This window comes from Crocuta crocuta, unplaced genomic scaffold (genome assembly GCF_008692635.1).
Source record: "Crocuta crocuta isolate KB4526 unplaced genomic scaffold, BGI_CrCroc_1.0 scaffold112, whole genome shotgun sequence".
NCBI lineage: Eukaryota > Metazoa > Chordata > Mammalia > Carnivora > Hyaenidae > Crocuta > Crocuta crocuta.
In genome coordinates, this window is record NW_027528818.1 from 5,589,072 (window position 1) to 5,611,111 (window position 22,040).

The 22,040-nt window shown below is 47.2% G+C and overlaps 1 protein-coding gene and 1 long non-coding RNA gene across 2 annotated transcripts in view; one reads left to right on the forward strand and one right to left on the reverse strand.

Moving 5' to 3' along the window:
* The window catches only part of MAML3 (mastermind like transcriptional coactivator 3), a 410,507-nt gene that overhangs the window by 377,386 nt on the left and 11,081 nt on the right, over positions 1-22,040 (forward strand). The window contains 2 exon segments of the mRNA XM_077755958.1: positions 18,482-18,712; positions 19,223-19,309. Coding sequence (XP_077612084.1) covers positions 18,482-18,712; positions 19,223-19,309 — 318 coding nt within the window.
* Positions 15,241-16,154, reverse strand: LOC144224810 (uncharacterized). The gene is made up of 2 exons (XR_013333149.1): positions 15,789-16,154; positions 15,241-15,554 (listed from the first exon to the last, which is right to left on the reverse strand). It is a non-coding gene; the product is annotated as an uncharacterized LOC144224810 (long non-coding RNA).

Sequence of the window (22,040 nt, forward strand, 5' to 3'; positions counted from 1 at the left end):
ATGAATCCCACTTTGGAGGTGCGGGTGGTGATTTTCTCATTCGACTCCACCGTGGGGTACGGGGACTGGGGGGGACAAAGATAAAGCGGTGATGGTGATGCAAAGTAACTATAAAGTGATTGCTGCATGGCTCAAAACTCTGTTATTATGCATCCGGGTAGTGAGAGCGCCTATTCGCAACCACACTTGAGTGGCAACCTCACCAATTAGCGCTGCTGCTGCGCGTCTGCGAATTGCATGTGAAAACAGAATTTGTCCAGAAGTGCTCATGCAAATTGTGCAACACGAACGTGGCCTCTGTGTCACGTCCTTTCACGTGTTCTGACAGACGCGTGTCATTCCAGATTTCTCTGATCGGTGGCCCCCCTTTGACAGATACCAGAGCTCAGAAGCCCGAGGAAACAGCTCCTGTTGCTGAGTACTGTGCCTGCGATGAGGTTTACGAGCTGTTCCTGTGGCTGCGTTTTGCCTCAAAAAACAATCAGATTTTCACTCAGATCTGTGAGAAAACAGATTAGGAAGGAAATACATGCAAATATCTATGTTAAGGCCACAAAAGCTATAACTTGGCCCCTTGGTGCTTAAGTAGCCATTTCTCGTAGGGAAAACTTTTTTAGTACTTTAGCATGAATGTGTGTTTTATGTTTTAAAAATCTGCATTAATGGAAAAAAAAAACCCTGAAAAGCAAAAGCTTTAGGACAAATATGAACTTCACCCTTACTTTTTTTTTCTTTTTTGAGAGTGTACCTGCACACTGCAGGGAAGGGCACAGGGAGAGAATCCCAAGCAGGCTCCTCCCCCAGCACAGAGCCAGCCATGGAGCCCAACGTGGGGTTCCGTCTCTTGATGGTGAGATCGTGACCTAAGCCAAAATCCACAGTTGGCTGCTTAACCAACTGAGCACCCAGGTGCCCCGCTTCACCCTTATTTTATATAATCAGGGTATATCATATCTTTGTAAATGTAGCAACTATATATTCATAATCCATCCTTTGTTTTTCTTCAACGTGAAATTTTTCCCAGTCTTTCCTGCGGAATAAAACATTGGTTCCATTTGAGCTCTGTTTAGAGCAGTAAGACTGTTCTTTATTGAGTGTTTGGGGAGCCGAATGGAGAAGAGGAGGTGCCTTTGGCACTCCAAGGGCTCAAGCAGCCACAGATCCTACCCCCAATCTGTTGGCCAGTGATGCAGCATCAGAAATAGTGTGCCCACAAAGGGAGGTGCCCAAAAGAAGCTCTCTTCCTGAGGCCAGCAGAACAAAGCTGGGGTGAGTTTGCAGGCATGAGAATGGCTGCCTAGGAAATATCTGGTCAGGTTGAAACCTTCCTTCGTTTTCCCTACCCTTCTACAATCCAAAACCCCAGGAGCACTCATCTGAAACTATTCAAGCATCCAAAGCTCCTTTCAGACTGAAAGAAAAATAAGTAAGTTCCTTCCAATCACATATTTGTTTTGTACCCCACCCCCCGAACATCTAGACAGCAGAAAGCACAACTTTGGATGAGCATGTCTCCAAGCCAAACATCATCCTACTTTAGGGGACAGGAATCAAGGCACCTGCCAGCCAGGGTCCGTTCTTGAACTTTTCCCAGCCGATTCTTCTTCAGTAGCATCCTGCTCCTTCAATTCCAACCATTTCTGTTCATGTATTTTGCCCTCCCCTCTCCTCCCTCCTGTCTATTCTTGCTCTTTGGGACCAGATATCCTCTCGCCAGGGGTTTTGACCTGACTTCCATCCCTCTCAGGTTTTAGCTCCTCTTCCTGGTACTCAAGTCCTTGGTACTTTTCGAGGGGTGGGCCTATTTCTTTGGAGCCCACGAAAGGAAAGTGATAAACATCAAGACTTGTGGTGACCAGCAGTGGAAACTCTAACCTAGAACTTGTCTCTTCCTATGACCAAAGTGCTGTAAACCTCAGTTCCCAAAGATGCGCTTCTCCATGAGCCCCCAGATAATGTGAAGGATGGAAGAGAACCTCTGACTGGGGGGAAGCCAGTGTCCCACAGGCCAGTGTTACTGGCACAGGCAGTTTCTCCTGCCATCCCCCCAAGCCAGGGGCCACCACGTCTGCGTGTGCCTTCCCGCTGCTCTTTATAAGTATCCCTAATTATATCACATGTGCAAGGAACAAACATCATGCAGCGTTTCTAAAAGTTCTTGCCCCCAAAATTCATTCGCTTAAGGGATACAAACACTTGAAGGAAAAATCCCTGTCTAAGAGGGGAAAGGGGTTGTCCTGTGCTCTGTACCCTCCTCCCTCCTTACCCACAAGACTCGCAAAGTACATTTGCTTTCTCAGTAGCATAGAAGTATGCATTAAGTTTTAAGGGTTTAAATGGGTTTTTTTCCTGAACTTCCTAACTTCCCTCAGATCGTTAGGAATCTAGGAAATACATTATTTTATTTAAGTACCGATTTCCCTGCATATTGGAGGGCGTGGCCTTCCTCTATTCTTGCCTGTTTGCTTCTCCCCAGAACACAGGCTGGACCGACTGAGGACTGCACAGGTTCAGTTGGTTCACAAACACTGAGAAGCTAGTGCTGCTGGCCGTGGGCCACTGAGTAAAGTTGGCAACGGGCAGCCCAGAATTCCTTTAGATGAACCGAGACCAGAGCTGTCCTAGCCCAGGACAGCGGGTGCCCCCATCCCCCCTCCTACCCCCCGTTTTCCCTGGGCCTTTTATTACCTTTACTTGGTCAAAGGAGGAAAGCAATCTGTCTCTCTTCTACTTGTTTAATAAAAGAAAACATAATCATAGTTTGACACATTACTTTTGGTGGATGCACAGAAAGAATATCCTAGATTAGAAAGGGAGAGAGGAGGAGGGGGTGGGGAGGCCAAAGGAAAACAAATTGGCTGCCTGCAGAGGTCCGGTGTCAGACGTCAAAGGAATCTTGTTCCTTCAGACGCTGTGGGAAAGACCATGGCAACGAGGGGCCCAGAGAGCGGGAGAGACAGATGGGGAGATTTGCAGCCCCTCCCTCAGATTAAAGACAGAACAAATCGGTGAAGCAATCCATTATCCAGAGCCCGGTGGTAATTTCAGAGTGCTACAGACCAGAGGATCTGCTTCTCCTCCGTTGTCTCAATAAGGGGTAGGGAGGTTTTCAAAGAGAAGATTTTTTATTTGTTCAGAGAAGACACCTAGTTTCCGAGTCATTGATAAAAAGCCTGTTTTCACCTGGGACCACTAACTGTATCCTTCAGTCATGCATTTTCAGTGGCCCACCTGGTTTTGTGGTAATCGGCTGTTTGTTAGAAATCATTTTTACTATCATCTCTAGTTTAGGTTTTAAAGATTGGTGTTGTAAGTGCAGCCGTTAACTATCCTATGAAAGCATATCACACACAAACTGAGCATTAACACCAAGACTTAGCATTAAGACCAAGAGTGATTTTCTGACCGTTTTTAAAATCCGGTATAGAAGTTAAACCCACTAACCAAGCTTAGGAAATACTTAGGTATCACATTTGTTACGAATTCTACTTGTCATTTTTAACTGGGGGCCATCTGACGTTCATTATTCCTCGCAGGGCAATCTTGAAAAGAGTTAAGACACTTAGCAGGAAGTAGAAAGTTGGAGGACCAAGTTAAGGAAGCATAAAAATGAGAAGGTTTCTTCTCAAAGCAGTTTTGGTCATATTTCCTGTTATTGTCTGGCATCTTCTCTTCATCCCCAGAATATATTGTTTGGGCTTGGAAAATACTCAAGGTATATGCCTACTGTCCTACTCCCGTTTAGAAGCCAGGTGGTATACTATATTAACATTTAAATAAATTCAGTTGTTAAAAAGTAGGGAAGACAAAGAGAACTGGAATTAACTCACACCAAATTTTTAAGTGGAGATCACATTCTCGGGCCAAATTTCTAGTAGCCACGTGAGGGCATAGTGAGAATAGCACAGGCGTGAGCAAAAGGAGGTGGGAACCGCTGGACCAGGGCATGACCCCAGACATTGCATATGGTGAAGAGCATGAACTCTTATTGTTCTTGCCAAAATACACCTTGCAGTCCATTTGATTCCTTTATTCCTCAGTTCCCACAGGTAGTAACCAAGTCTCGGCCACCTTCCCTTCACCTCCTGGGCGGATTACTCCAATGGCTGCCTCTCAGTCCTGCCTCCCTACTTTTCTTCTTCTGACCCAGTCCCATTCTGATCCTTGCTTTACTGACACCAGCTTAACCTTATGAAAGTAGTGTTTGGATCATCTTATTCCCTTTAAGAGACTACTGTGGCTCCCTGTCTGTTGGTTGGGTCACATGACTGTGATGGCATTCAGACCTGTCCATTGGTCAGACCGCCCGGCGCAGCTTTCCTCCCTCACACCTTGGCTTGGGGGCTGGGTATGTCCACTTCCCGCCTAATCATAGCTACTCCTTCCTTCTCCCCTGCTCACTCTAATCCAAACCTACTGCCATAGAGGCTCCTAGTCAAGTCTGCTTGTATCCATGAAACTCTTCCCAAGCAGAATCAGAATTTTAGGGCAGGTGGGAGCCTTAGAGATCACCTAGGCAGGTGTCCTCATTTTATAAAGAAGACTATTAAATAAAGCCCAAAGATGCTCTGTGACTTGCCCCAGGTCAACCAATCCCTAGAACCCCTGTGTCCCCCATTCTGCCCCCTTTCTGCCATGTAACTGTGATCATTCCAGGTCTAACCAGGATAACTTTATGGAAATCCTGTGGAACCAGAGCACATGCCATAGGCTCACCTTTGATGAGCTGGGATCATTTTCCAGCTTTTCAATGAAGGGAAACCTGGTCTCTCTATGGGGACTTTAGTTCCCCACGGAACCAGGCCCTGGCAGCCCTTCTCTTAGATTCCAACCACAACACCTGCCTTTGTGCTGGGGTGCTGGAGACCTTTGGGAATTCCTAGAGCCATCAAAGCATTTTTTAAAGTGGGTTGTTATATCTGAATTGATAAAGAAGACTTTAATGCAAATTATACATAATGTACTAGTGCTCAGGCTTCAGGTGGACAGTTTGTGGTGCCTGCTTATTTTCAGGGCGATAGATGCATGTTGGCCACAGAGTGCTAGTACCTTACCATACAATGAAATCAAAGCAAACTTGTAAACACAACCCATACCGGGGATTTTGATATTCTACTATGGAAGTCAGTCGTTACTTGTTTGCTTTGTTTGTTTGTTTGCTTGCTTGCTTGTCTTACCTGTGGCCAAGTATTCTCTAAGAAAAGTCAACTCTGAGACCTGGAAACTGAAACTGAACATGCCACTAAAGGTGTGCGGGACCGTGCAGCTTTCAGGGTGGGCATAAGTCTCCACATTGTAGAACCAGGTCCTTGCATTTCTGTGGGGTTAACAGCCTTGGCGGACACCCTTCCTTATCTGACTCCTTCAGCGGAAAGCGTGTCAGAGTATCCCAGACATCTCTAGGTTCCCACCTAGGGGGTGTGTGTGCATCTGTCTGCAGAATATATTTGGGGTCTGTCCCCAGGAAGTTTCTGGGAGGTACTGAGAATGAATGGGACCCTTCTACAGCCTCAGATAGTTCTACAGCGATGGGGGCTGGGCTCTGAGGCCCAGGAATGGTCCCTTTATGTTGTGAGATATCTCTCACCACCCTGTACACAAGCATCCACTCCCTGGGGACTTATGTTTACTAACTAATGAGGACTCAGTGTCTCCTTCTTTCCTTGGAAATTCTCTACAACTACATCTAAAAAGAAATGAAACATAGGCCGTGTCAACCTTTTTTACATGCTCCTAAATATGAATTAAGAGGTAGTATTCAGTGGGCCTCATATAGAGAGTAATCTTCAATAAAAATTAAGCCCCAAGAACCTAAGTAAGTAAAGAAGGGAATCTCACTCTCACTGGCTTTTCCTGTATGTCACATTATGGGAACCTGAGACAGACTTACATTTCCATTTAGAGGCCCGTCATCCACACCTCCCGACTTCTCGGCAGGTTTCCAGCTTCCAGAAAAGGTCTGGTTGACTTGGGAGAGACTTCATCATGGCTCATTGAGAAATTGTCTATTCTTAAGATGGGGAGGATAAAGAGAAGAAATACAAAGGAGAAAGTAATCAGTTGGATCGAGGTCAAAGAAACTAAATATGCATATTAGGGAAATGGCCAAAAGGTAAGGAAGACCAGAAATATGATCTTTCACGCTGGGGAAGCTTTCTCAGGTTGATAAATACCCTGAGCCGCAGGTTGGCTCTCCCTTTCCTGCTCCAGCATTAATCACCCGACCCTTCTGTTCTGATTTTGACCTCCTATGAGCAGTCAACCTGGAGAGAAGTGGTAGTCGGGAAAGCTCTTGGAGGAGGCGTTGCTTTTGGGGGCGGGGAAGTGTATGCGGGGATCTCATGCGTGTTGTAAAGGGGCTCACCCAGATCTGGGAAGCACCGAGAAGGGGAGGATCTAGTCAGCTAGCTAGAGGAAGAACTAGCACAAGGAACATTGGGGGGAGGTGGGAGGGGGGCATCTTATGAGGTAATATTATGATAAGGAGGTCAGACTTGGCCTTAGCTTCTGGTAGAAATAAGAAACTGTGCTGGGGCACCTGGGTGGCTCAATCAGTTAAGCGTTCAACTCTTGGTTTCGGCTCAGGTCGTGATCTCACAGTTTCGTGAGTTCAAGCCCCACATCGGGCTCTGTGCTGACAGTGTGGAGCCTGCTTGGGATTCTTTCTCTCTCCCTCTCTCTCTGCCCCTCACCTGCTCATGCTGTCTCTGTCTCTCTCAAAAATAAACTTAAAAAAGAAAAAAGAAAGAAAAGAAATAGGAAACTGTGATAGTTAAGCAGGAATACTGATGCTTTCTTTCAGAGGGGGGTAAGTAGTGAAAGATAATGGGCACATAACTCCCATCTTAGAAGGCATATATGTTGTTGTCAACATGAGCGGCCTCATTCCTCACTAAAATGAAACTTCCACATAAACTTCACCATCATCCTAGGGTCTGATTCCATTCTTAGCTACCAGCTTAGTTTTTATCCTAAGGAAAAAGGATATTTACCTTCATAAGGCCGAGGAGCTGACCTGACCATTAAGAAAGAATGAAATATGAGCTGAAAATAATAGCCCTACCTACAGTTTCAAATTTCCTCATTATTATTACTATCAGTGCTAATGAGAGTAAACATTTATGAGCACTTAATATATGCTCAGCGCCATTGAATCATGCTACCTGAGTGCAGTTCTGATAATAGGGGTGAAACGTTTAAGATCTGTAGAGGATGATTTCTAATTGTGTCCAGACTCTGCTGTCCAGGATGGTACGCGTGTGAGGCAGGAGCTGGGTTTACTGCAGTACAGGTGCCGTCAGGAGACTCTCAGGAGCCCATGTTTCTGCTGAGACCACTTTTATTCCCGTTTGTCCCCAACTCTTCTCAAAGCTAACAGAAGACTCTGGCCACTTCTCTTTCTTGGGGTCACCAAATATATGTACAAAACGAAGAAATGCCCATAGGGATTTTTTTTTAAGTAATGTCTTTATTTTTAAGAAGAGTGTGGGATTATAATGTCATCCACAAGACAAACACGGGACTTCTAACGAACGTTAATTCATGATGGACTTAGAGCACTGTGATCTGGTAACAGGGTACAACTTAAAACCATAAAATAGAAGGTATCTTTCAGTTCTGTCAGGCTTCCTCCGTGACCCTATGTAAAACCTTGTGTGCAGAATACATCTGACAATCTAAATTCCAGGATTATTGAGAATGTAAGTTCCGCGGTCCAGTGGCCCCCCAGCCCCACCTGCCTATAGGTCCTCTTCGACCTTGTGGAAGCCCCTCTTCCAGACTTGCTTCCTCTGGGAACCTGGTTCTCAGCCAAAATCGCTAAAGATGTAACATACCGACCCCAGATTTCTAAATGTTACTCCTCTTTTTCCTACTTTCTCGTGCCTTCCCCAAAGTCCCGGCCTCCTGCAACCTCACAACTGCTGGCCTAGCTTCTGCTGTCAGGAGTGTGGCGAGGCCGGTGCGCTCACACCTGGTTTGCCCACAGACAGGCTCAGCCATCCGAAAACCCACAAAACAGGCTGACCAACCCCTCCCTGGAGAGCAAAGGGCTGAGAGCAGGCAGCTCGGTAGAAGTGGCTCTTCCCAGGCAGTCGGAGCTGGTGTCCCTCAAGCCACCCTCCCAAGGCTGCTCAGAGAATGGAGAAAGTGCCTGCCTCTGTTCGCAGCACGGAGCTCTCCTTCCCTCTGTCGCTGCAGAGAGCTCCATTTGGCAGCGTGGTAGTGCTCTTGTCTATAAATGGAAACATTGGCCTGTCTCCCAGTATAACACAAGATAGGCCTCTGCATCAGTTATGCAATCTTCGCTGTGATGACTTCATCAGAAACTGGGGGAGGCAATAAAAGAGAAAGGTACGGTTTAGGGGAACAGTAGCTCAAGAGAAAAACTCTTCCCAGCAGCACCGCCGAAGACAGCTGAGATTCCTTCCTCCCTCTCTCTATTTTTAAATCAAGGGAAGAAAGGCAGCAAACATGGGGCAAAAAACCTAGTTACTGGAGCAGCTGTCAAACCACTTGCAGCCTCTGTGTCCGTCAGGCTACTTGGATGCAGACTGATGCCGTGCCCACCTCTGGGGGCGGGGGGTGAGTCTCGCTGCCCCTGGCGTTGTGGTCTGCTTACAGCTGCGGAGGAGACAACCTGTGAAGGCAAACAGGGTGGGTTTGCACTCATCTCTCGAGTTAAGATTGGGCTGGTTCTGGCCCCGCCCCGGAGAACAGCCACGGAGAGCAGGGTGCTGCAGCACGGAGAGGCTTGTCCCGGGGAATCCGAGAATTCTCGGAGGACGGCCAGTCCCCATCAGAGCCTTCTCCTGGATGTGGGAGCTCTCTGTGGGAGCAGTGAAAAGCTGGACCCATTGCTGAGCGTCTAGCCAAACACAGTTTGTTCATGTTCATGCCGTGTCCAGGTCTTGAAAGGGAACTGCCACTGAAGGACGTCTGCAGCACACACCACAGCATAAGATGGGCTCGGGTGGACATAGTCCAGGTCCCAGACCCAGCTAGGGCCCCTCTTAACTCACTGCATTCCGTCCTTTTTTTTTTTTTTTTAATCTTTTGTTTATTTCTGAGAGAGAGAGAGAGACAGTGTGAGCAGGGGAGGGTCAAAGAGAGAGGGAGACACAGAATCCGAAGACAAGCTCCGGGCTCTGAGCTGTCAGCACAGAGCCCGACGCGGGGCTCAAACCCACGAACCGTGAGATCATGACCTGAGCTGCAGTCGGACGCTTAACCGACTGAGCCACCCAGGCGCCCCCGTCCATATCTCTTAAGACCAAGTCTGCTTAATGGGTTTGGGGGACAGGGGAGCTTGTATTATAGTTTCATGAATCCTCTAAATGTTGACCACTTAGGCTGTTTTTTTAATTTTTGCTACTCAGAATCCTTCAAGCTACTCAAGATAAAATCTTTGTATAAAGCTATGACTGTTTCCAGGAGCTGAGTCCTTAGAAATGGAATTTCTGGGTATGATGTATTCAAGTCTTTGATCATTCTCCCTACTCTGGAAGCCATTCTCTCCTGTCTGCTTGCGCCATTCTGAGACATCACTTCTTCTGATAAGCCTTCGGTGTCCTCCCCAGGCAGTCAGGTGCCTTCACTGCTAGGTCCCTGTGCTCTAGTGCTTCCTTGTGCCAGGCCCAGGGACCTGCCCTGTGCTCCCTTCTCTGCAAAGATTCCATCAGCTGCCCAGACACCAGGGAAGCCTCAAACTTCATCAGAATTTTGGAATCCCGGAAAATAAGCAAGTAGGTCCTTTCTCTTTTCCTTTTCTTTGTTCTTTTTCCTATTTTTTTGATAATTTAAAGACTTTATTTTTAGAGCATGTTTTAAAAAACAATATTCAAAGTAACATTTTCATAGTAGAATATTTGAAAGCGTATAGGGGTGTCTGGGTGGCTCAGTCAGTTGAGTGTCCGACTTCAGCTCAGGTCATGATCTCATTGTTCGTGGGTTCGAGCCCTGCATCGGGCTCTGTGCTGACAGCTCAGAGCCTGGAGTCTGCTTCAGATTCTCTGTCTCCTTTTCTCTCTGCCCCTCCTCCACCCACACTCTCTCTCTGTCTCTGTCTCTCTCTAAAATAAAGATTAAAAATTTTTTTCAAAGATTTGAAAGGGTATAAAAATAAAAATCATTTATAATCCTTGTCTAACATGATTATTCGGTTTTAGAAACTTTTTCCTCCCCTTAACTATATTGTAAGCTATTCTCTGTGTGATTAGATAGTCTAAGAAGGCATGATTTTTATTGGCTGCCTAGTATTCATGATATGGATGTACCATAATTTATTTAATCAAGCTCCTATTGTTGCACACTAATGAACTTTTAACCAATTTAGACTTGCTTTGGTGGTGAAATTAATCACAACAAAAGGATCAAAAGGACTCTATAATTTACATCAAAGGCAGAGGAAAAGCATAACTTTCAAAGTTGTGTTTCCACCGAAGGGACCTAGGGTGACTATGTTCAAAGCACCGATAAGGACAAATGGTATTTTTGTTGTTTTTACCCCCAAGTAAGTCCTTGAAAGCCTGACCTTCCCGCGGTGGATGCATCTAGCCTTGCACTGGACTGCCAACTTTAACCCTTTCTTTCATCTTCAGTGGATGCTCCATTCCGGTAGCTCAGAGATGCCATCCATTGTGGGGACATCTTCCCCACCCCCCCACCCCCCACTCTCCAGTCCTACATGATACTGATTTAGGCTAGAATTCATCACAGCTAGTCAGTTCAGTTCAGCAAACATTTATTCTGTTGCAACTGTGGCCCTAGCTCTGTGCTGGATGCTGGAAGATTCCTACAGAGCCTGCATGCCTGGTAGAAATACTGCCATAAGGATGTCCTTCTACCGGAAAACTGTAACTTTAAAGCATTTGGAAAGTTGGAACTTTCTACTGTCCTGTGTTACTTAGAAACAGTGGTGCAATCATGTCTGTAACATTACCATGACCATGGAAAGGAAGTGTATTATTTTATACAGAGGAAAAAGCTGGGGGAAATACCAAAAAAATCAAAATATTAACATACTTGCCTCTGAGTATTCAAAATGAATAAAGCTTTTTTTTTTGTTCTTTATACTTTTATTCAGTGTTTCAAATATTTCCTGTGATTGGGAGGAGATGTGAGGGCAAAAATGTGTTTTTTAAACCGGTAAATGTCTGGGGGTGCCTGGGTGGCTCAGTCAGTTAAGCGTCTGACTCTTGATCTCAGCTCAGGTCATTGTCTCTCAGTTCGTGGGTTTGAGCCCCTCATTGGGCTCTGTGCTGACAGCGCAGAGCCTGCTTGGGATTCTCTCCCTCTCTCTCTGCTCTTCCCTTGCTCACACCCTTGCTCTTTCACTCTCAAAAATAAATAAACGTGCAAATATATATATAGTTAAGTGCCTGGGTAGCATCTCCATTCTGTTGAGAATCTGGAGGGAAAACCAAGTTTAAAGTCATAGTCCTTATTGCCTTAAGAGCTAAGCTAGAACCAAACACACAGCTCTTCCCTAACCCTTACTTTGTAGAGCTGCATGATCAAGAAGTTAAAACAGTTAACAGTAATAATAATAGCAAGCTATTTGTAGACGGTTGGGAGTGCCAGCCACTGGGTCTATGGTGGAACTATGTTTCTACCCAGCCTGGTGGGTTCCTCCGATGTAAACTGCTCCTTCTTCCCTGTTGAACATAAGAACTTTGCTGAACCCATTTAGCAGGGCCTAAATTACTGGGCCTCGTTACTGCTGTTTCAGCGATAAGCTTCTTACTGCCTTAAAACTCCATCGTCATGGGGACACCACCACCACAGATCATGAAACAAACCTTTTTATCCAACCTTCTTCAATAATCTGCAGAAGCAGAGTGTTTTATATGGGGTGGGCCCTGGTGGGGCTCTGCTGTGAATTTATTATAAGCTACTCTCCAGACCCACAGTGAAAAATTGTTCTGGACAAGGACAAAGAAAGTCTGTAAATGAAGCCACCATCCTGAAGCCAAGTTTCTGCCCTGACACCTGATCAACTTCAAAGAGAATTCTAAGGTTTTATTTTATTTTGTTCCTTCCTCCTACTTATGGTTGAATGGTCTAATCTTATGCCCTTTCTTTAAATGTCAAAGTTGATACCACAAAGGCATCCTAATTTGGGGTATCAGACAACATATAAAAAATGATGCATATTTTTGTGCTCTTTCAGCTTCATCCTTTGATCCCAGTAGAGTTTCTACCTTTTTATTCTATGCCCATTCCTCTCCCTGCCTCCCCTTCCCACTTCTCGTTAGTCCACAGCCCTCTTGGGTGGTCTGCTCAATTTAGACCAGATGCACGTTTCCATCAGTGGCCAAGTGAGAATCCCAAAGACACCGTCACCAGCTGTGGGTCATCAGACAAGTTCCTTAACCTCTCAGAGATTGAGGTTTTCTTCATCAACAAAATGTGTTTAATCATGCATGTGAAAGCATCCAGTAGGTGCCCCATAAGTGCAACTTGTCTTCTTCCATTGTTGCTTCTGGCTTTCTCCCAAGTTTGAAGAACCCTTTCCAACAGAGAGGACTCTCCTCAAATCAGTTTTCCATAGTTCTACCATACATCAGACCAGGAGATGGGAAGTCTAGCGACGTTTATGCTTCCTACCAGAGCAAGGGAGTTCAGTGGCCTCACCCCTTCCTTAATCTTGGCGGCTGCTCAGCCTGCCCAGCAAAGTTGCAGGAGCCCTGACCTTCCTGGAAGAATCATGGCCATGGGCTCCTTTCAGAACCCCCGGGGTTGCATTGCCTGAGCAGCCCTCTGAAAATTTACGAGTTTTGTTCCAAACGCTGAAGAATTTGAAATAAAAACCCAAGCAACTCAGCACCCTTGACTTGCTTTTGAAAGTGCAGGATTTACAATCCAAATCGGGGCACAGAGAGCTCAGATGCCCCAGGTTGCAGTCAGTGCCCGTAAACCAGGACTGCTATTTGCCCCAGCGATTCTCAAACTATAGGGCATCTTAGTTACCTGGAAGGCACGTGAAACTGCTCCCAGAGGTTCTGATTCAGTAGGCCTGCGGTGGAGCCTGAGAATTTGCATTTCTAGCAGGCTCCCAGGTGGTGGTAATGCTGCTGATCCTGAAACCACACTTTCAGACCCTCTCAGTTAATTTAGCCCATAATTGTTCCTGAACTGCCCAAACTGGAAGTGGGGGGTATTTGAGCATCTTTCTAAGCCATTTTCTTCTATAACTCTTTCCTCTCCAAAGTTTCTGTTGTCAAGGGAGGAGTTTAATGAATATGATTTTCATTTGAGGAGGTGGGGACTGAAACCGAGAGGTCAGATGGCTTCCCTGGGCCTCAGAATGCCAGTTCACTACCTTGAGCCTCTGGGAGTCACAGCCAGATAGATGCCTCCATCCAGGCTGCGGTGGGCATCGGATTCATCCTATGCTGCTCTCTGACATAAAATTGCTAAACTCGCTTTGCCAGCAAATGTGATCTGCGTGAAACGTTAGCTTCCTCCTTTGAAAACACTTCCTTCTTCTGAAACTTCAAACTTAAAATAGTTATCTTTGCAGGAGAAAGCCTCTGGATACTGGTGATTGGTTGAACATACGAACCTCTTCCTAATGTATAGAAACTAGGCAATATTCCGTCTGGGCTGGAGATTTATTTATTTATTCATTTTAATACTTGATCCAGTTCAATGTGTGTGAAGAGCACAGATTTCTTTTCCGAGACATCCATTTTATTATTTTTACTTTTTCCTGCGTGAACAACCCTCCTCTCTCCTCGCTTGCCTTCCGCACCCGCCCATTTACTTCCTGGCCCCGAGCACGCGCGGTGTGCCCGGGCCCGGGAAGTGCGCCCCCCGAGCGCTCACGGGCTCGAAGGCAGCGCGCTCCGGCCCAGGACCCCCGCGGCCCCGGGGCAACGGCCCGCGCCCGGGACCGCCTCGTCGGTTTCTTTGTTAGAGAGGCATCTTCGGGCCTGCCGCCCCACTCCTGACTTCTCAGAGCCCCCTAAGGACTTGTAAGCATATAGGCTCGAGTCAAGAGGCTAAATTACGCCCCAGGGGACTTTTTAAGTAAAATCCTAAATTTCATTTAGGCTGTTCGTAGGCCGTGTGATTGCAGCCTGAGCCGAGGCCGCCCTCAGCGCCGCCTTCCCGCGCCGGCTTTGTGCAGCCCGGGCTGCGGGGAACTCTGCCCCTCTCGGAAGGTCAGCCCCGGGAGCTGGTGCAAGCTACTCGCCCTCCCCTCTCCGGGTGCCACCGCCCCCCGCCCCACCATCTCCTCNCTCCCTCCCCTCGGGCTGGAAGGAAAGTCGGTAATAAGAAACCAGTTCGGTGTCAGTCGGAGAGAGGGTTGGGGGGGAGATCACCCCAGAGATACACGGCAACGGAGAGAGAACTCATTTTGTGTAAAGAGGGCCTCGAGTCACCAGGGAATTCCTGGATTGTCTCAGGCTGTCGTGTGTGATGTCCATCACGCCGTGCGAACACCATCTGCTCGGTATTATGCTCTCAGTTGCCAGGCTACCTGCTGTACGCAGTAACACTTNGGGTGGAACAGCAGCTGCTCCTTGTTCCGCCGCCGCCGCCGGGAAAAGGCTGAAGCCACGGGCGTCCTCCAGCCCGCACTCCCCCGAGTCCCCGCACCCCGGGGCCTCCTCTCCACCGGCGGCAGCCTTTTGTGAGCCCCCTCCCCAGAGCCGGCGCTCCTGGTTCGCCGCCAGGAACCCCGGCCCCTCTCACCCAAACACTACGCTTGTTCTAGAAAACACTTAAGAGAAAGCTTCGCTACGCACAGATTTATAAATAAACAGCTGGCTGCTCTTGGGAGATATTTTTACCGCAGCTGTTTTTTGAAGTAGAAAACTGCTTCTTTGGAGGAGGTAGGATGTTCTTTACACCTCCTACCTCTCCAGCCCTTAGAAAATTCCTAAGATCTTTTCCCTGAGGAAGGAGCCATGTAAAATGGGTTCACTGGTTTTGACTCCCCCCCCCCCACCTTCTTTTTATTTTATTGAAAAGTGGGAAGATTTGGGGAGTAATGAAGATCTCTGTAGCCAATTGGATTTCCGAGGGGAAGCTAGTGAGTTAACATTCTTGGTTTAAAGCAAGGGAGGTCGCTGGGCAGGGGGTGGGGTGGAGAAGGAGCCAGTAATTAAAACTAAAAATACTGCATCATTTGGCTTCAAGGCATTACATTTCTCTGACGAAAGCTCAGCCTGGTTTTCTCTAATTGCACACGCAGTGTGTGTCCTCCTTAGAAACAAGAGCAGTGGCTTGAAATCCTGAAATTCGACAGGCGATTGCTCATTAAGCTCTCTTAGACTGGAGGTTAAAAGCTGCCATGTAATATGAAACAGTTAATGGCCTCAGCCAGCTCCATTTGTAAGGCAAGTCACTAGGAGCTCTTCACACTTTGGAATACACACTTGAGGTGGGGGCTGTCCGTGTCCCCCGCTGCTGAATGCAGGAGAGCTTTTTGGGGACGTACTCAAGGTGTATCAGCCTACATTCACGGATGTTTCCGATGGAAGGCAAGCCCTTAAAAATGCACAGAGCCCTCCTGTCCCTAGGCCTTCAGATCTTCAGCAAGAAACCTGAAGGCAAAACCAATGGGAGGAAGTCATTTGGAGAAATACATAATCCTGGGAGGTGATAACCTATCTCTTTGGGAAAGTTTTTTTCCCCACACTGTGCCTCTGAAGTATTTCTTTTTGCCCCAGGAAGACGGCCCAAAAGTAGTTGGATGTATCAACATAGTCACTTCATTTGCCTCTCTCTGTATTTCCAAGGTGGAGAAAAGGCTGGGAAAGCAACGCGTCACTACTTACCACTTCTGGGCATGCTCCCCAGCTAGGCAGGGCTGGTCACACAAGACAAGAATATCTCAAAGTGCCCAAAGATAAACAGGGCCAGCCTAGGCCAGCCCAGACCAGCACTCATAAAACTAGATGAAGCAAACCTTATCTTCCCTTGGGTCTCATTTTCTTTCTCCTCTCCTCCTTACCAAAACTGGAAAATATTAGGGTGCCTGGGTGGCTCAGTCAAACGACTGACTCTTGATTTTGGCTCAGGTCATGATTTCGTCCTTTGTGAGATCAAGCCCCATGTGGGGCCTGCGCTGGCGATGCGGAGCCTGCTCAGGAGTCTCTCTCGGTCTCTCTCTGCCCTTTCCCCACGCGTGCGCACACGCACACTCTCGCGCTCTCTCTAAAATAAAAAAAAAGTTAAGGAAAAAAACAGGAAAATATCACACGTACTGAAACACGCAGGAAAAAGCACAGTGTTATCTGTATTTTTGTTGATTGGTTAACTGTTTATACTTCAGTGTGAATTCATTTGTTAAAGTGTTAAGTCAATCAGCCATTTGTTCCTAAAGGTGGCAAGAAGTAGCTTCATCCCATTGGAAGGAAGGGCTTGGAAACAGGCAGCAAGCATTGGGGAGACTCTGAAACATGGCTATGCCTGCAGGGCTCGGGCCTAAAGTAAACTTTTTGGTAGCATGAAGGCTCCTGGCGTTCTTGAATATAAGATCTTTATAACATAACTATGTCATGGCTCTCTACCTAGTAATCATCTACAGCGGAAATACGCAAAGACAAAAAGGGTTTTACAATAACACTTCCACTTGAAAAGTAGAACACAGGACACGTATGGGAGATACACTATATATTTAGTCTACAAGCAATTCTCAGGTGTACGCTTACCACCACGGCCCCACAGTCTCATAAAGGCCTGTGCTAGCAGAAGGAATACTAAATTTAGACTCAGGATCAGTGTTCCAGTTCTGCTCTTTCCAATTCTTCCATTCGCTAGGTGTGACCTGGGCTACTGCACTAACTATCCAGAACTTCGTGGCCTCTTGTTTCCAGGCTGAGAGAAGTAATGGGTTTTTTGTCTGCCTTGCTTGTTTTGTTGTGTCCGTGTGGGTGGAGGGAAGAAAGAAGAGCCGCTGGAGATGCAGTTTAGGTTGGAATAAAACGACGAACAGCTAAGCATCACACAGCAGAGGGGAGGTACACAAACCCAGGCTGTGGGGAATCAGGTCCAGGACAGTGACTAGGAGAGCCAGAGAGCAAACTCAGCAACATGTTTTGAGAGGACAGTGCAGGCATGATTGTATCTATTCCGAAGAGGTAGCAGAGCAGAAGTGGGAAAAATGTTAAAATCCAGTTTGACTGGATACAAAAATATTTAAATAACTATAGACTTATTCGTATTCATTTCATATTATTTTGGTGACATGATGGTGCCTTACACTATGATTGGATACGTCTTAGGCGTGTGCCCATTTAATCCGTGTTCATCTCAGACATCGGATCCTCTGTGTTCAGCTTAATTACTTGAAACTTGAATGAATTAAAAGGCAGAATATTCAGACAATATTTGCTTGGTAGATGAACAAGGAAGGAACTATCTAAAAGCTGAATCTTACAGTCACATACCAACTCTTCCCATCAGCTGTTTTCCCTGGTGTACACTGTCTGTTACAGGCTCCCTGTGAGCACGTTCTCCAAGGAGTCACTTGACTCTTTGAGTAGGTCTCTACCACTTTACTCCCTACTCCTTAAGAACCAGGCCTTAAAAGTTGCCATCATTGACTGAGACAACTGTAGAATCAGAAGACCCAAATCAACCCCCACATTAGTAATTGTCCCAGACACTGGAGGCTCAGCCCTATTTTTAAAGATGTTGGGGGGTGCCCAGGTGGTTCAGTCAGTTAAGCAACCAGATTTTGACTGGCTCAGGTCATGATCTCACAATTTGTGGGTTCAAGCCCCACATCGGGCTCTGTGCTGACAGCTCAGAGCCTGTTCGGGATTCTCTCTCCCTCCCTCTCTCTCTGCCCCTCCTCTGCTCATGTGCTCTGTGTCTCTCTCAAAATAAGTAAACTTTTTTAAATTATTAAAAATGTCGAGAAATTATGTATCTTTGTTCAGTGCAGCACGTTCCCAGCTCTCACCATCAACAACTCTCACTAGCAGGAACTGTGTTTTTGCATACAGCAAAGCCTTCAAATATCACAATTAATTGGAATTCCATCAATTAGTAGATCTTCTGATTGATAAATTCCAGAATTCTTCTGTAAATGTCTCTCCTAGTTGCTAAGAAGAAGCCCATTTAGGTCAGGTAGACAGTAAAGATTAAGGGGTAGGGTCATTAAGAGGTAGGGTCACCCTGTCTCATTCCAGACTGAAGGTGAGCCCATCCTGAAGGCTTCTTCCCTTTCCTTTGGAGGAACGCAGAACATTAGCTGGATACTCAGCCCCCGTCCCTTAATCAGTCTCATCCAAGACAGACTGGACTTGCTGTCAGATTTCCCAGAGCCATGCTCCATTACCATCCGCTTGTTTCTCTCCAGGTCCACGGTGGTAAGGCCAGATTCGAGGACTATTGGGTTGTTTTAATGGAAATAGCACGTGTGCCAATCAGGACCCCGCGGGCCCACAAGCTGGGGCCTCCGCCTCAGGCTCCCTTTCAAATATGAAATCTCTGCATTCTCTTCTCTTCTCGTCCTCCCCAGGAACAGCACCCAGTTGGACTTCCCCGGACCACAGGCCCCATGCAGTCCTCCGTGCCCCCAGGCTCTGGCGGCATGGTCTCCGGAGCCAGTCCCGCGGGACCTGGCTTCCTGGGCGGCCAGCCCCAGGCGGCCATCATGAAACAGATGCTCATTGACCAGCGGGCTCAGCTGATGGAGCAGCAGAAGCAACAGTTCCTGCGGGAGCAAAGGCAGCAGCAGCAGCAGCAGCAGCANCTCATTCCAGACTGAAGGTGAGCCCATCCTGAAGGCTTCTTCCCTTTCCTTTGGAGGAACACAGAACATTAGCTGGATACTCAGCCCCCGTCCCTTAATCAGTCTCATCCAAGACAGACTGGACTTGCTGTCAGATTTCCCAGAGCCATGCTCCATTACCATCCGCTTGTTTCTCTCCAGTTCCACGGTGGTAAGGCCAGATTTGAGAACTATTGGGTTGTTTTAATGGAAATAGCACGTGTGCCAATCAGGACCCCGCGGGCCCACAAGCTGGGGCCTCCACCTCATGCTCCCTTTCAAATATGAAATCTCTGCATTCTCTTCTCTTCTCGTCCTCCCCAGGAACAGCACCCAGTTGGACTTCCCCGGACCACAGGCCCCATGCAGTCCTCCGTGCCCCCAGGCTCTGGCGGCATGGTCTCCGGAGCCAGTCCCGCGGGACCTGGCTTCCTGGGCGGCCAGCCCCAGGCGGCCATCATGAAACAGATGCTCATTGACCAGCGGGCTCAGGTGAGGGAGCAGCAGAAGCAACAGTTCCTGCGGGAGCAAAGGCAGCAGCAGCAGCAGCAGCAGCAACAGATTCTAGCTGAGCAGGTAACATGATTCATTCATTCAGCAAGCATTTATTCAGGGCCTGGTGTCTGCGAGAGACTTCCAGTTGGTGTCCTTTGTCAAGAGATTCACGGTCTAGCATTTCCTGGGATCACAGAAGAATCTGCAGAATTTTGACCTTTCAATTAGTTCGACTTTTTCTTAGAATGAATTAGTTTGTTCTTAAAAGACAGGCTTCCGCCATCCATTTGAAGGCCCGTTTGCCAGAGATATTTCTTCGATTCAAGCCTGCCTTCTTTTCTTCTGGTTTCTGGCACGGGGGGTCTGCGCAATCAGCATGGGGGTTGGGAGGCTGCCTCACATTCTCTATAGACAGTAATATTTCCAGCCTGAAGAAGAAAAGGAAATAACTCAGAGAACTTTGTTTCTTGAAGGAAAATGTCAGGAGGAGGGATTGAGGAGAATTCTACAGAATTGGTCATGAACAATGGGACAGGAACAATGGCAGAATAATAGGGCCCATGGAACTACCTGGAAACCTGAACCCGGGGTCACAGAAAGGGTGCAAACTTAAGAAAATTCCCAACAGCTTTAAAACAGCTCAAGAAATCTTTTGAGTTAAAGGAAGGCCTGACACAAATAAATCTTACCGTAGTCATCTTTGTCCACACTTGCCATATAATTCCTCCAGCTTCCAGAGAAAGCCTTCCCCGAGACCTGCTTCTGTAGTTTCAGTGTGCTTTGTTTTTCAAGATGCCCATGCCTGATCCAGTATTATTATCCCAGCAAAGGCCTGAGGCCTTCCACAAGGGATCCCTACATGGCTCCTGTGGGAGTCTACACAGGGCCTCTCTCTTCTTATAGGAGGTAGGCGTGAGGTTGTCTTCCCAGGCTTAAAGCCCAACAGAGCTCTGCCCTACTGTTACCCTTCTAGAATGTTCCTAATACAATCAGAATTTTGGAAATGTATCAAGCCTCCTTCACCCCGTATTTACAAGCCACCACGTGGGACGCAGACCTGTTGAGGTCCCTACTAAGAGCAGCAGTTCAGAGTAACACCAGCCATCTCCCAAATAGAAAAATTGTACTGTTGAACACAGTTCACTTACGTTCCCTTCTTTGCTTTTGTTCCCGAGCAGCTGTGTAATTATCTCCCTTTTTACCAAGGTCAGTCAGCCGCCTGGCAGCTCTTGTACAAACAAACCTCTATCTCTCTCGCCCTGCATAAGGTGTGTGACAAGGATCCGTGCTAATATCTCTCAGGCAGTGATGAATGGAGCTGCCGAGGGGAAGCTGGGCTTTGTAAATCCTCTCCGCAGCCAATCCCGGGAAGCTTCAGGTGCGCCTGGTACTATGAGCAATGGCCTTTGATGTGTGTGCTGTGACCATGGCGCAAATAGGAGATGGGGTAACCAGGCAAATGCAGCTGTGCTAGCCAGGGCTGCCCCCACTCAGCAAGGGCAGCCAAACCCCAAGGAACAAGGAGGGAAGCAGAAGAGTGGAAGGAGATGCCCAGGCACAGAGCCAAGACACAGAGATACAGGGCCCCCTGGAAAAGATGGGGAAATGGGTATCATTCCTTAGCAAGCTGTGGACACCAAGAAACAAAGAGGGACGAGCAAAGGAATTTTACTCAGACTCCAAATGTGTGCCACCATTTGCTTGTGGTCTGAGTCTAAAAATGTCTTCCCCCTCTCTCTTCATCTGCCAGGTCAGGTTTAATACATGCCCAGCCTTCCTCCTATACTGTTTTAAGGATCACATAGAATTATATGTGTAAAATTCTTTGGAAACTGTACACGTGTATGTGGGGACCTGTCACATGGCCCTGGTGTCATGGAATGTGATGTCAGAGCTGCAGCCACAGCTGCCAGCCATCCGGTGGCTGAGGGCCTGCACGGAAACAGCTCAGTGCAACGGCCTGCCTGTGCCCGGATACGGACAGAGCTTGTCCATACAGGCTGTCTGGGGGTCTACCCGTGGTGGGCTGTCAGCTTTTGTGTTCGGAGAACGAATATTGCCCTATCAATGCCGAACTGATGTTCTTGGTCTCTGCAGCAGCAGTGAAAGTGCCTAATAATTGCAGTTTTGAAAGTAGCATATTAGAGGTCCTGGGATTTCCTGAAAGGACATGGGAGAGAAAACAGAGGATTGGGGGACCTTGCCTGACTTTGAGAGCTTTAAAATGATTCCAGTGGCTTTAGAAATCAGCACAGAGCAGGCTGAAAGCAGGTGTGAATTGACATTTAACGCCTTACTCTTCAAGAGCACGAAGAAGTCACCTCACATCATTCTCAGAGGTTCAACCGAACCCAGAATTTTAGATGTGAAAGAAAGATTGGTGATCATGGAGGCTTTTTTATTTTACCTTGGATGAAACCGAGGCCAGGGAGCTCACATGATGGGACAGGAGGCCCCTACCCCCAACCGACCACAGGCCACCCCAGGGCTTCTGCCCAGTCCGTGTGGACACTTAAGTTCTTACATAATATGAGAAGTCTGGCTGAGGAGAAGCTGTTAAATGCTCAGCTTCTTCAATAATGCCCTTATATTGTTGCCTAAAAGATTAGCATGGTTTCTTGTCTATACTTTATCTGTACAATTAATTAATTTCAGCGCTTTGTGCAAAACACCATGGTCGGCACCCGGGATGGAGTGAAGAGAGCAGAGGCTTTTCTTTGCTTGCCAGAGTGCTGGCTGGCCTTGTCGAGAAAAAGCATAGAAAAAAGAAAGAGAAAGAAAATTATAGAGCTGCCCAGAAACAAAAACAAAG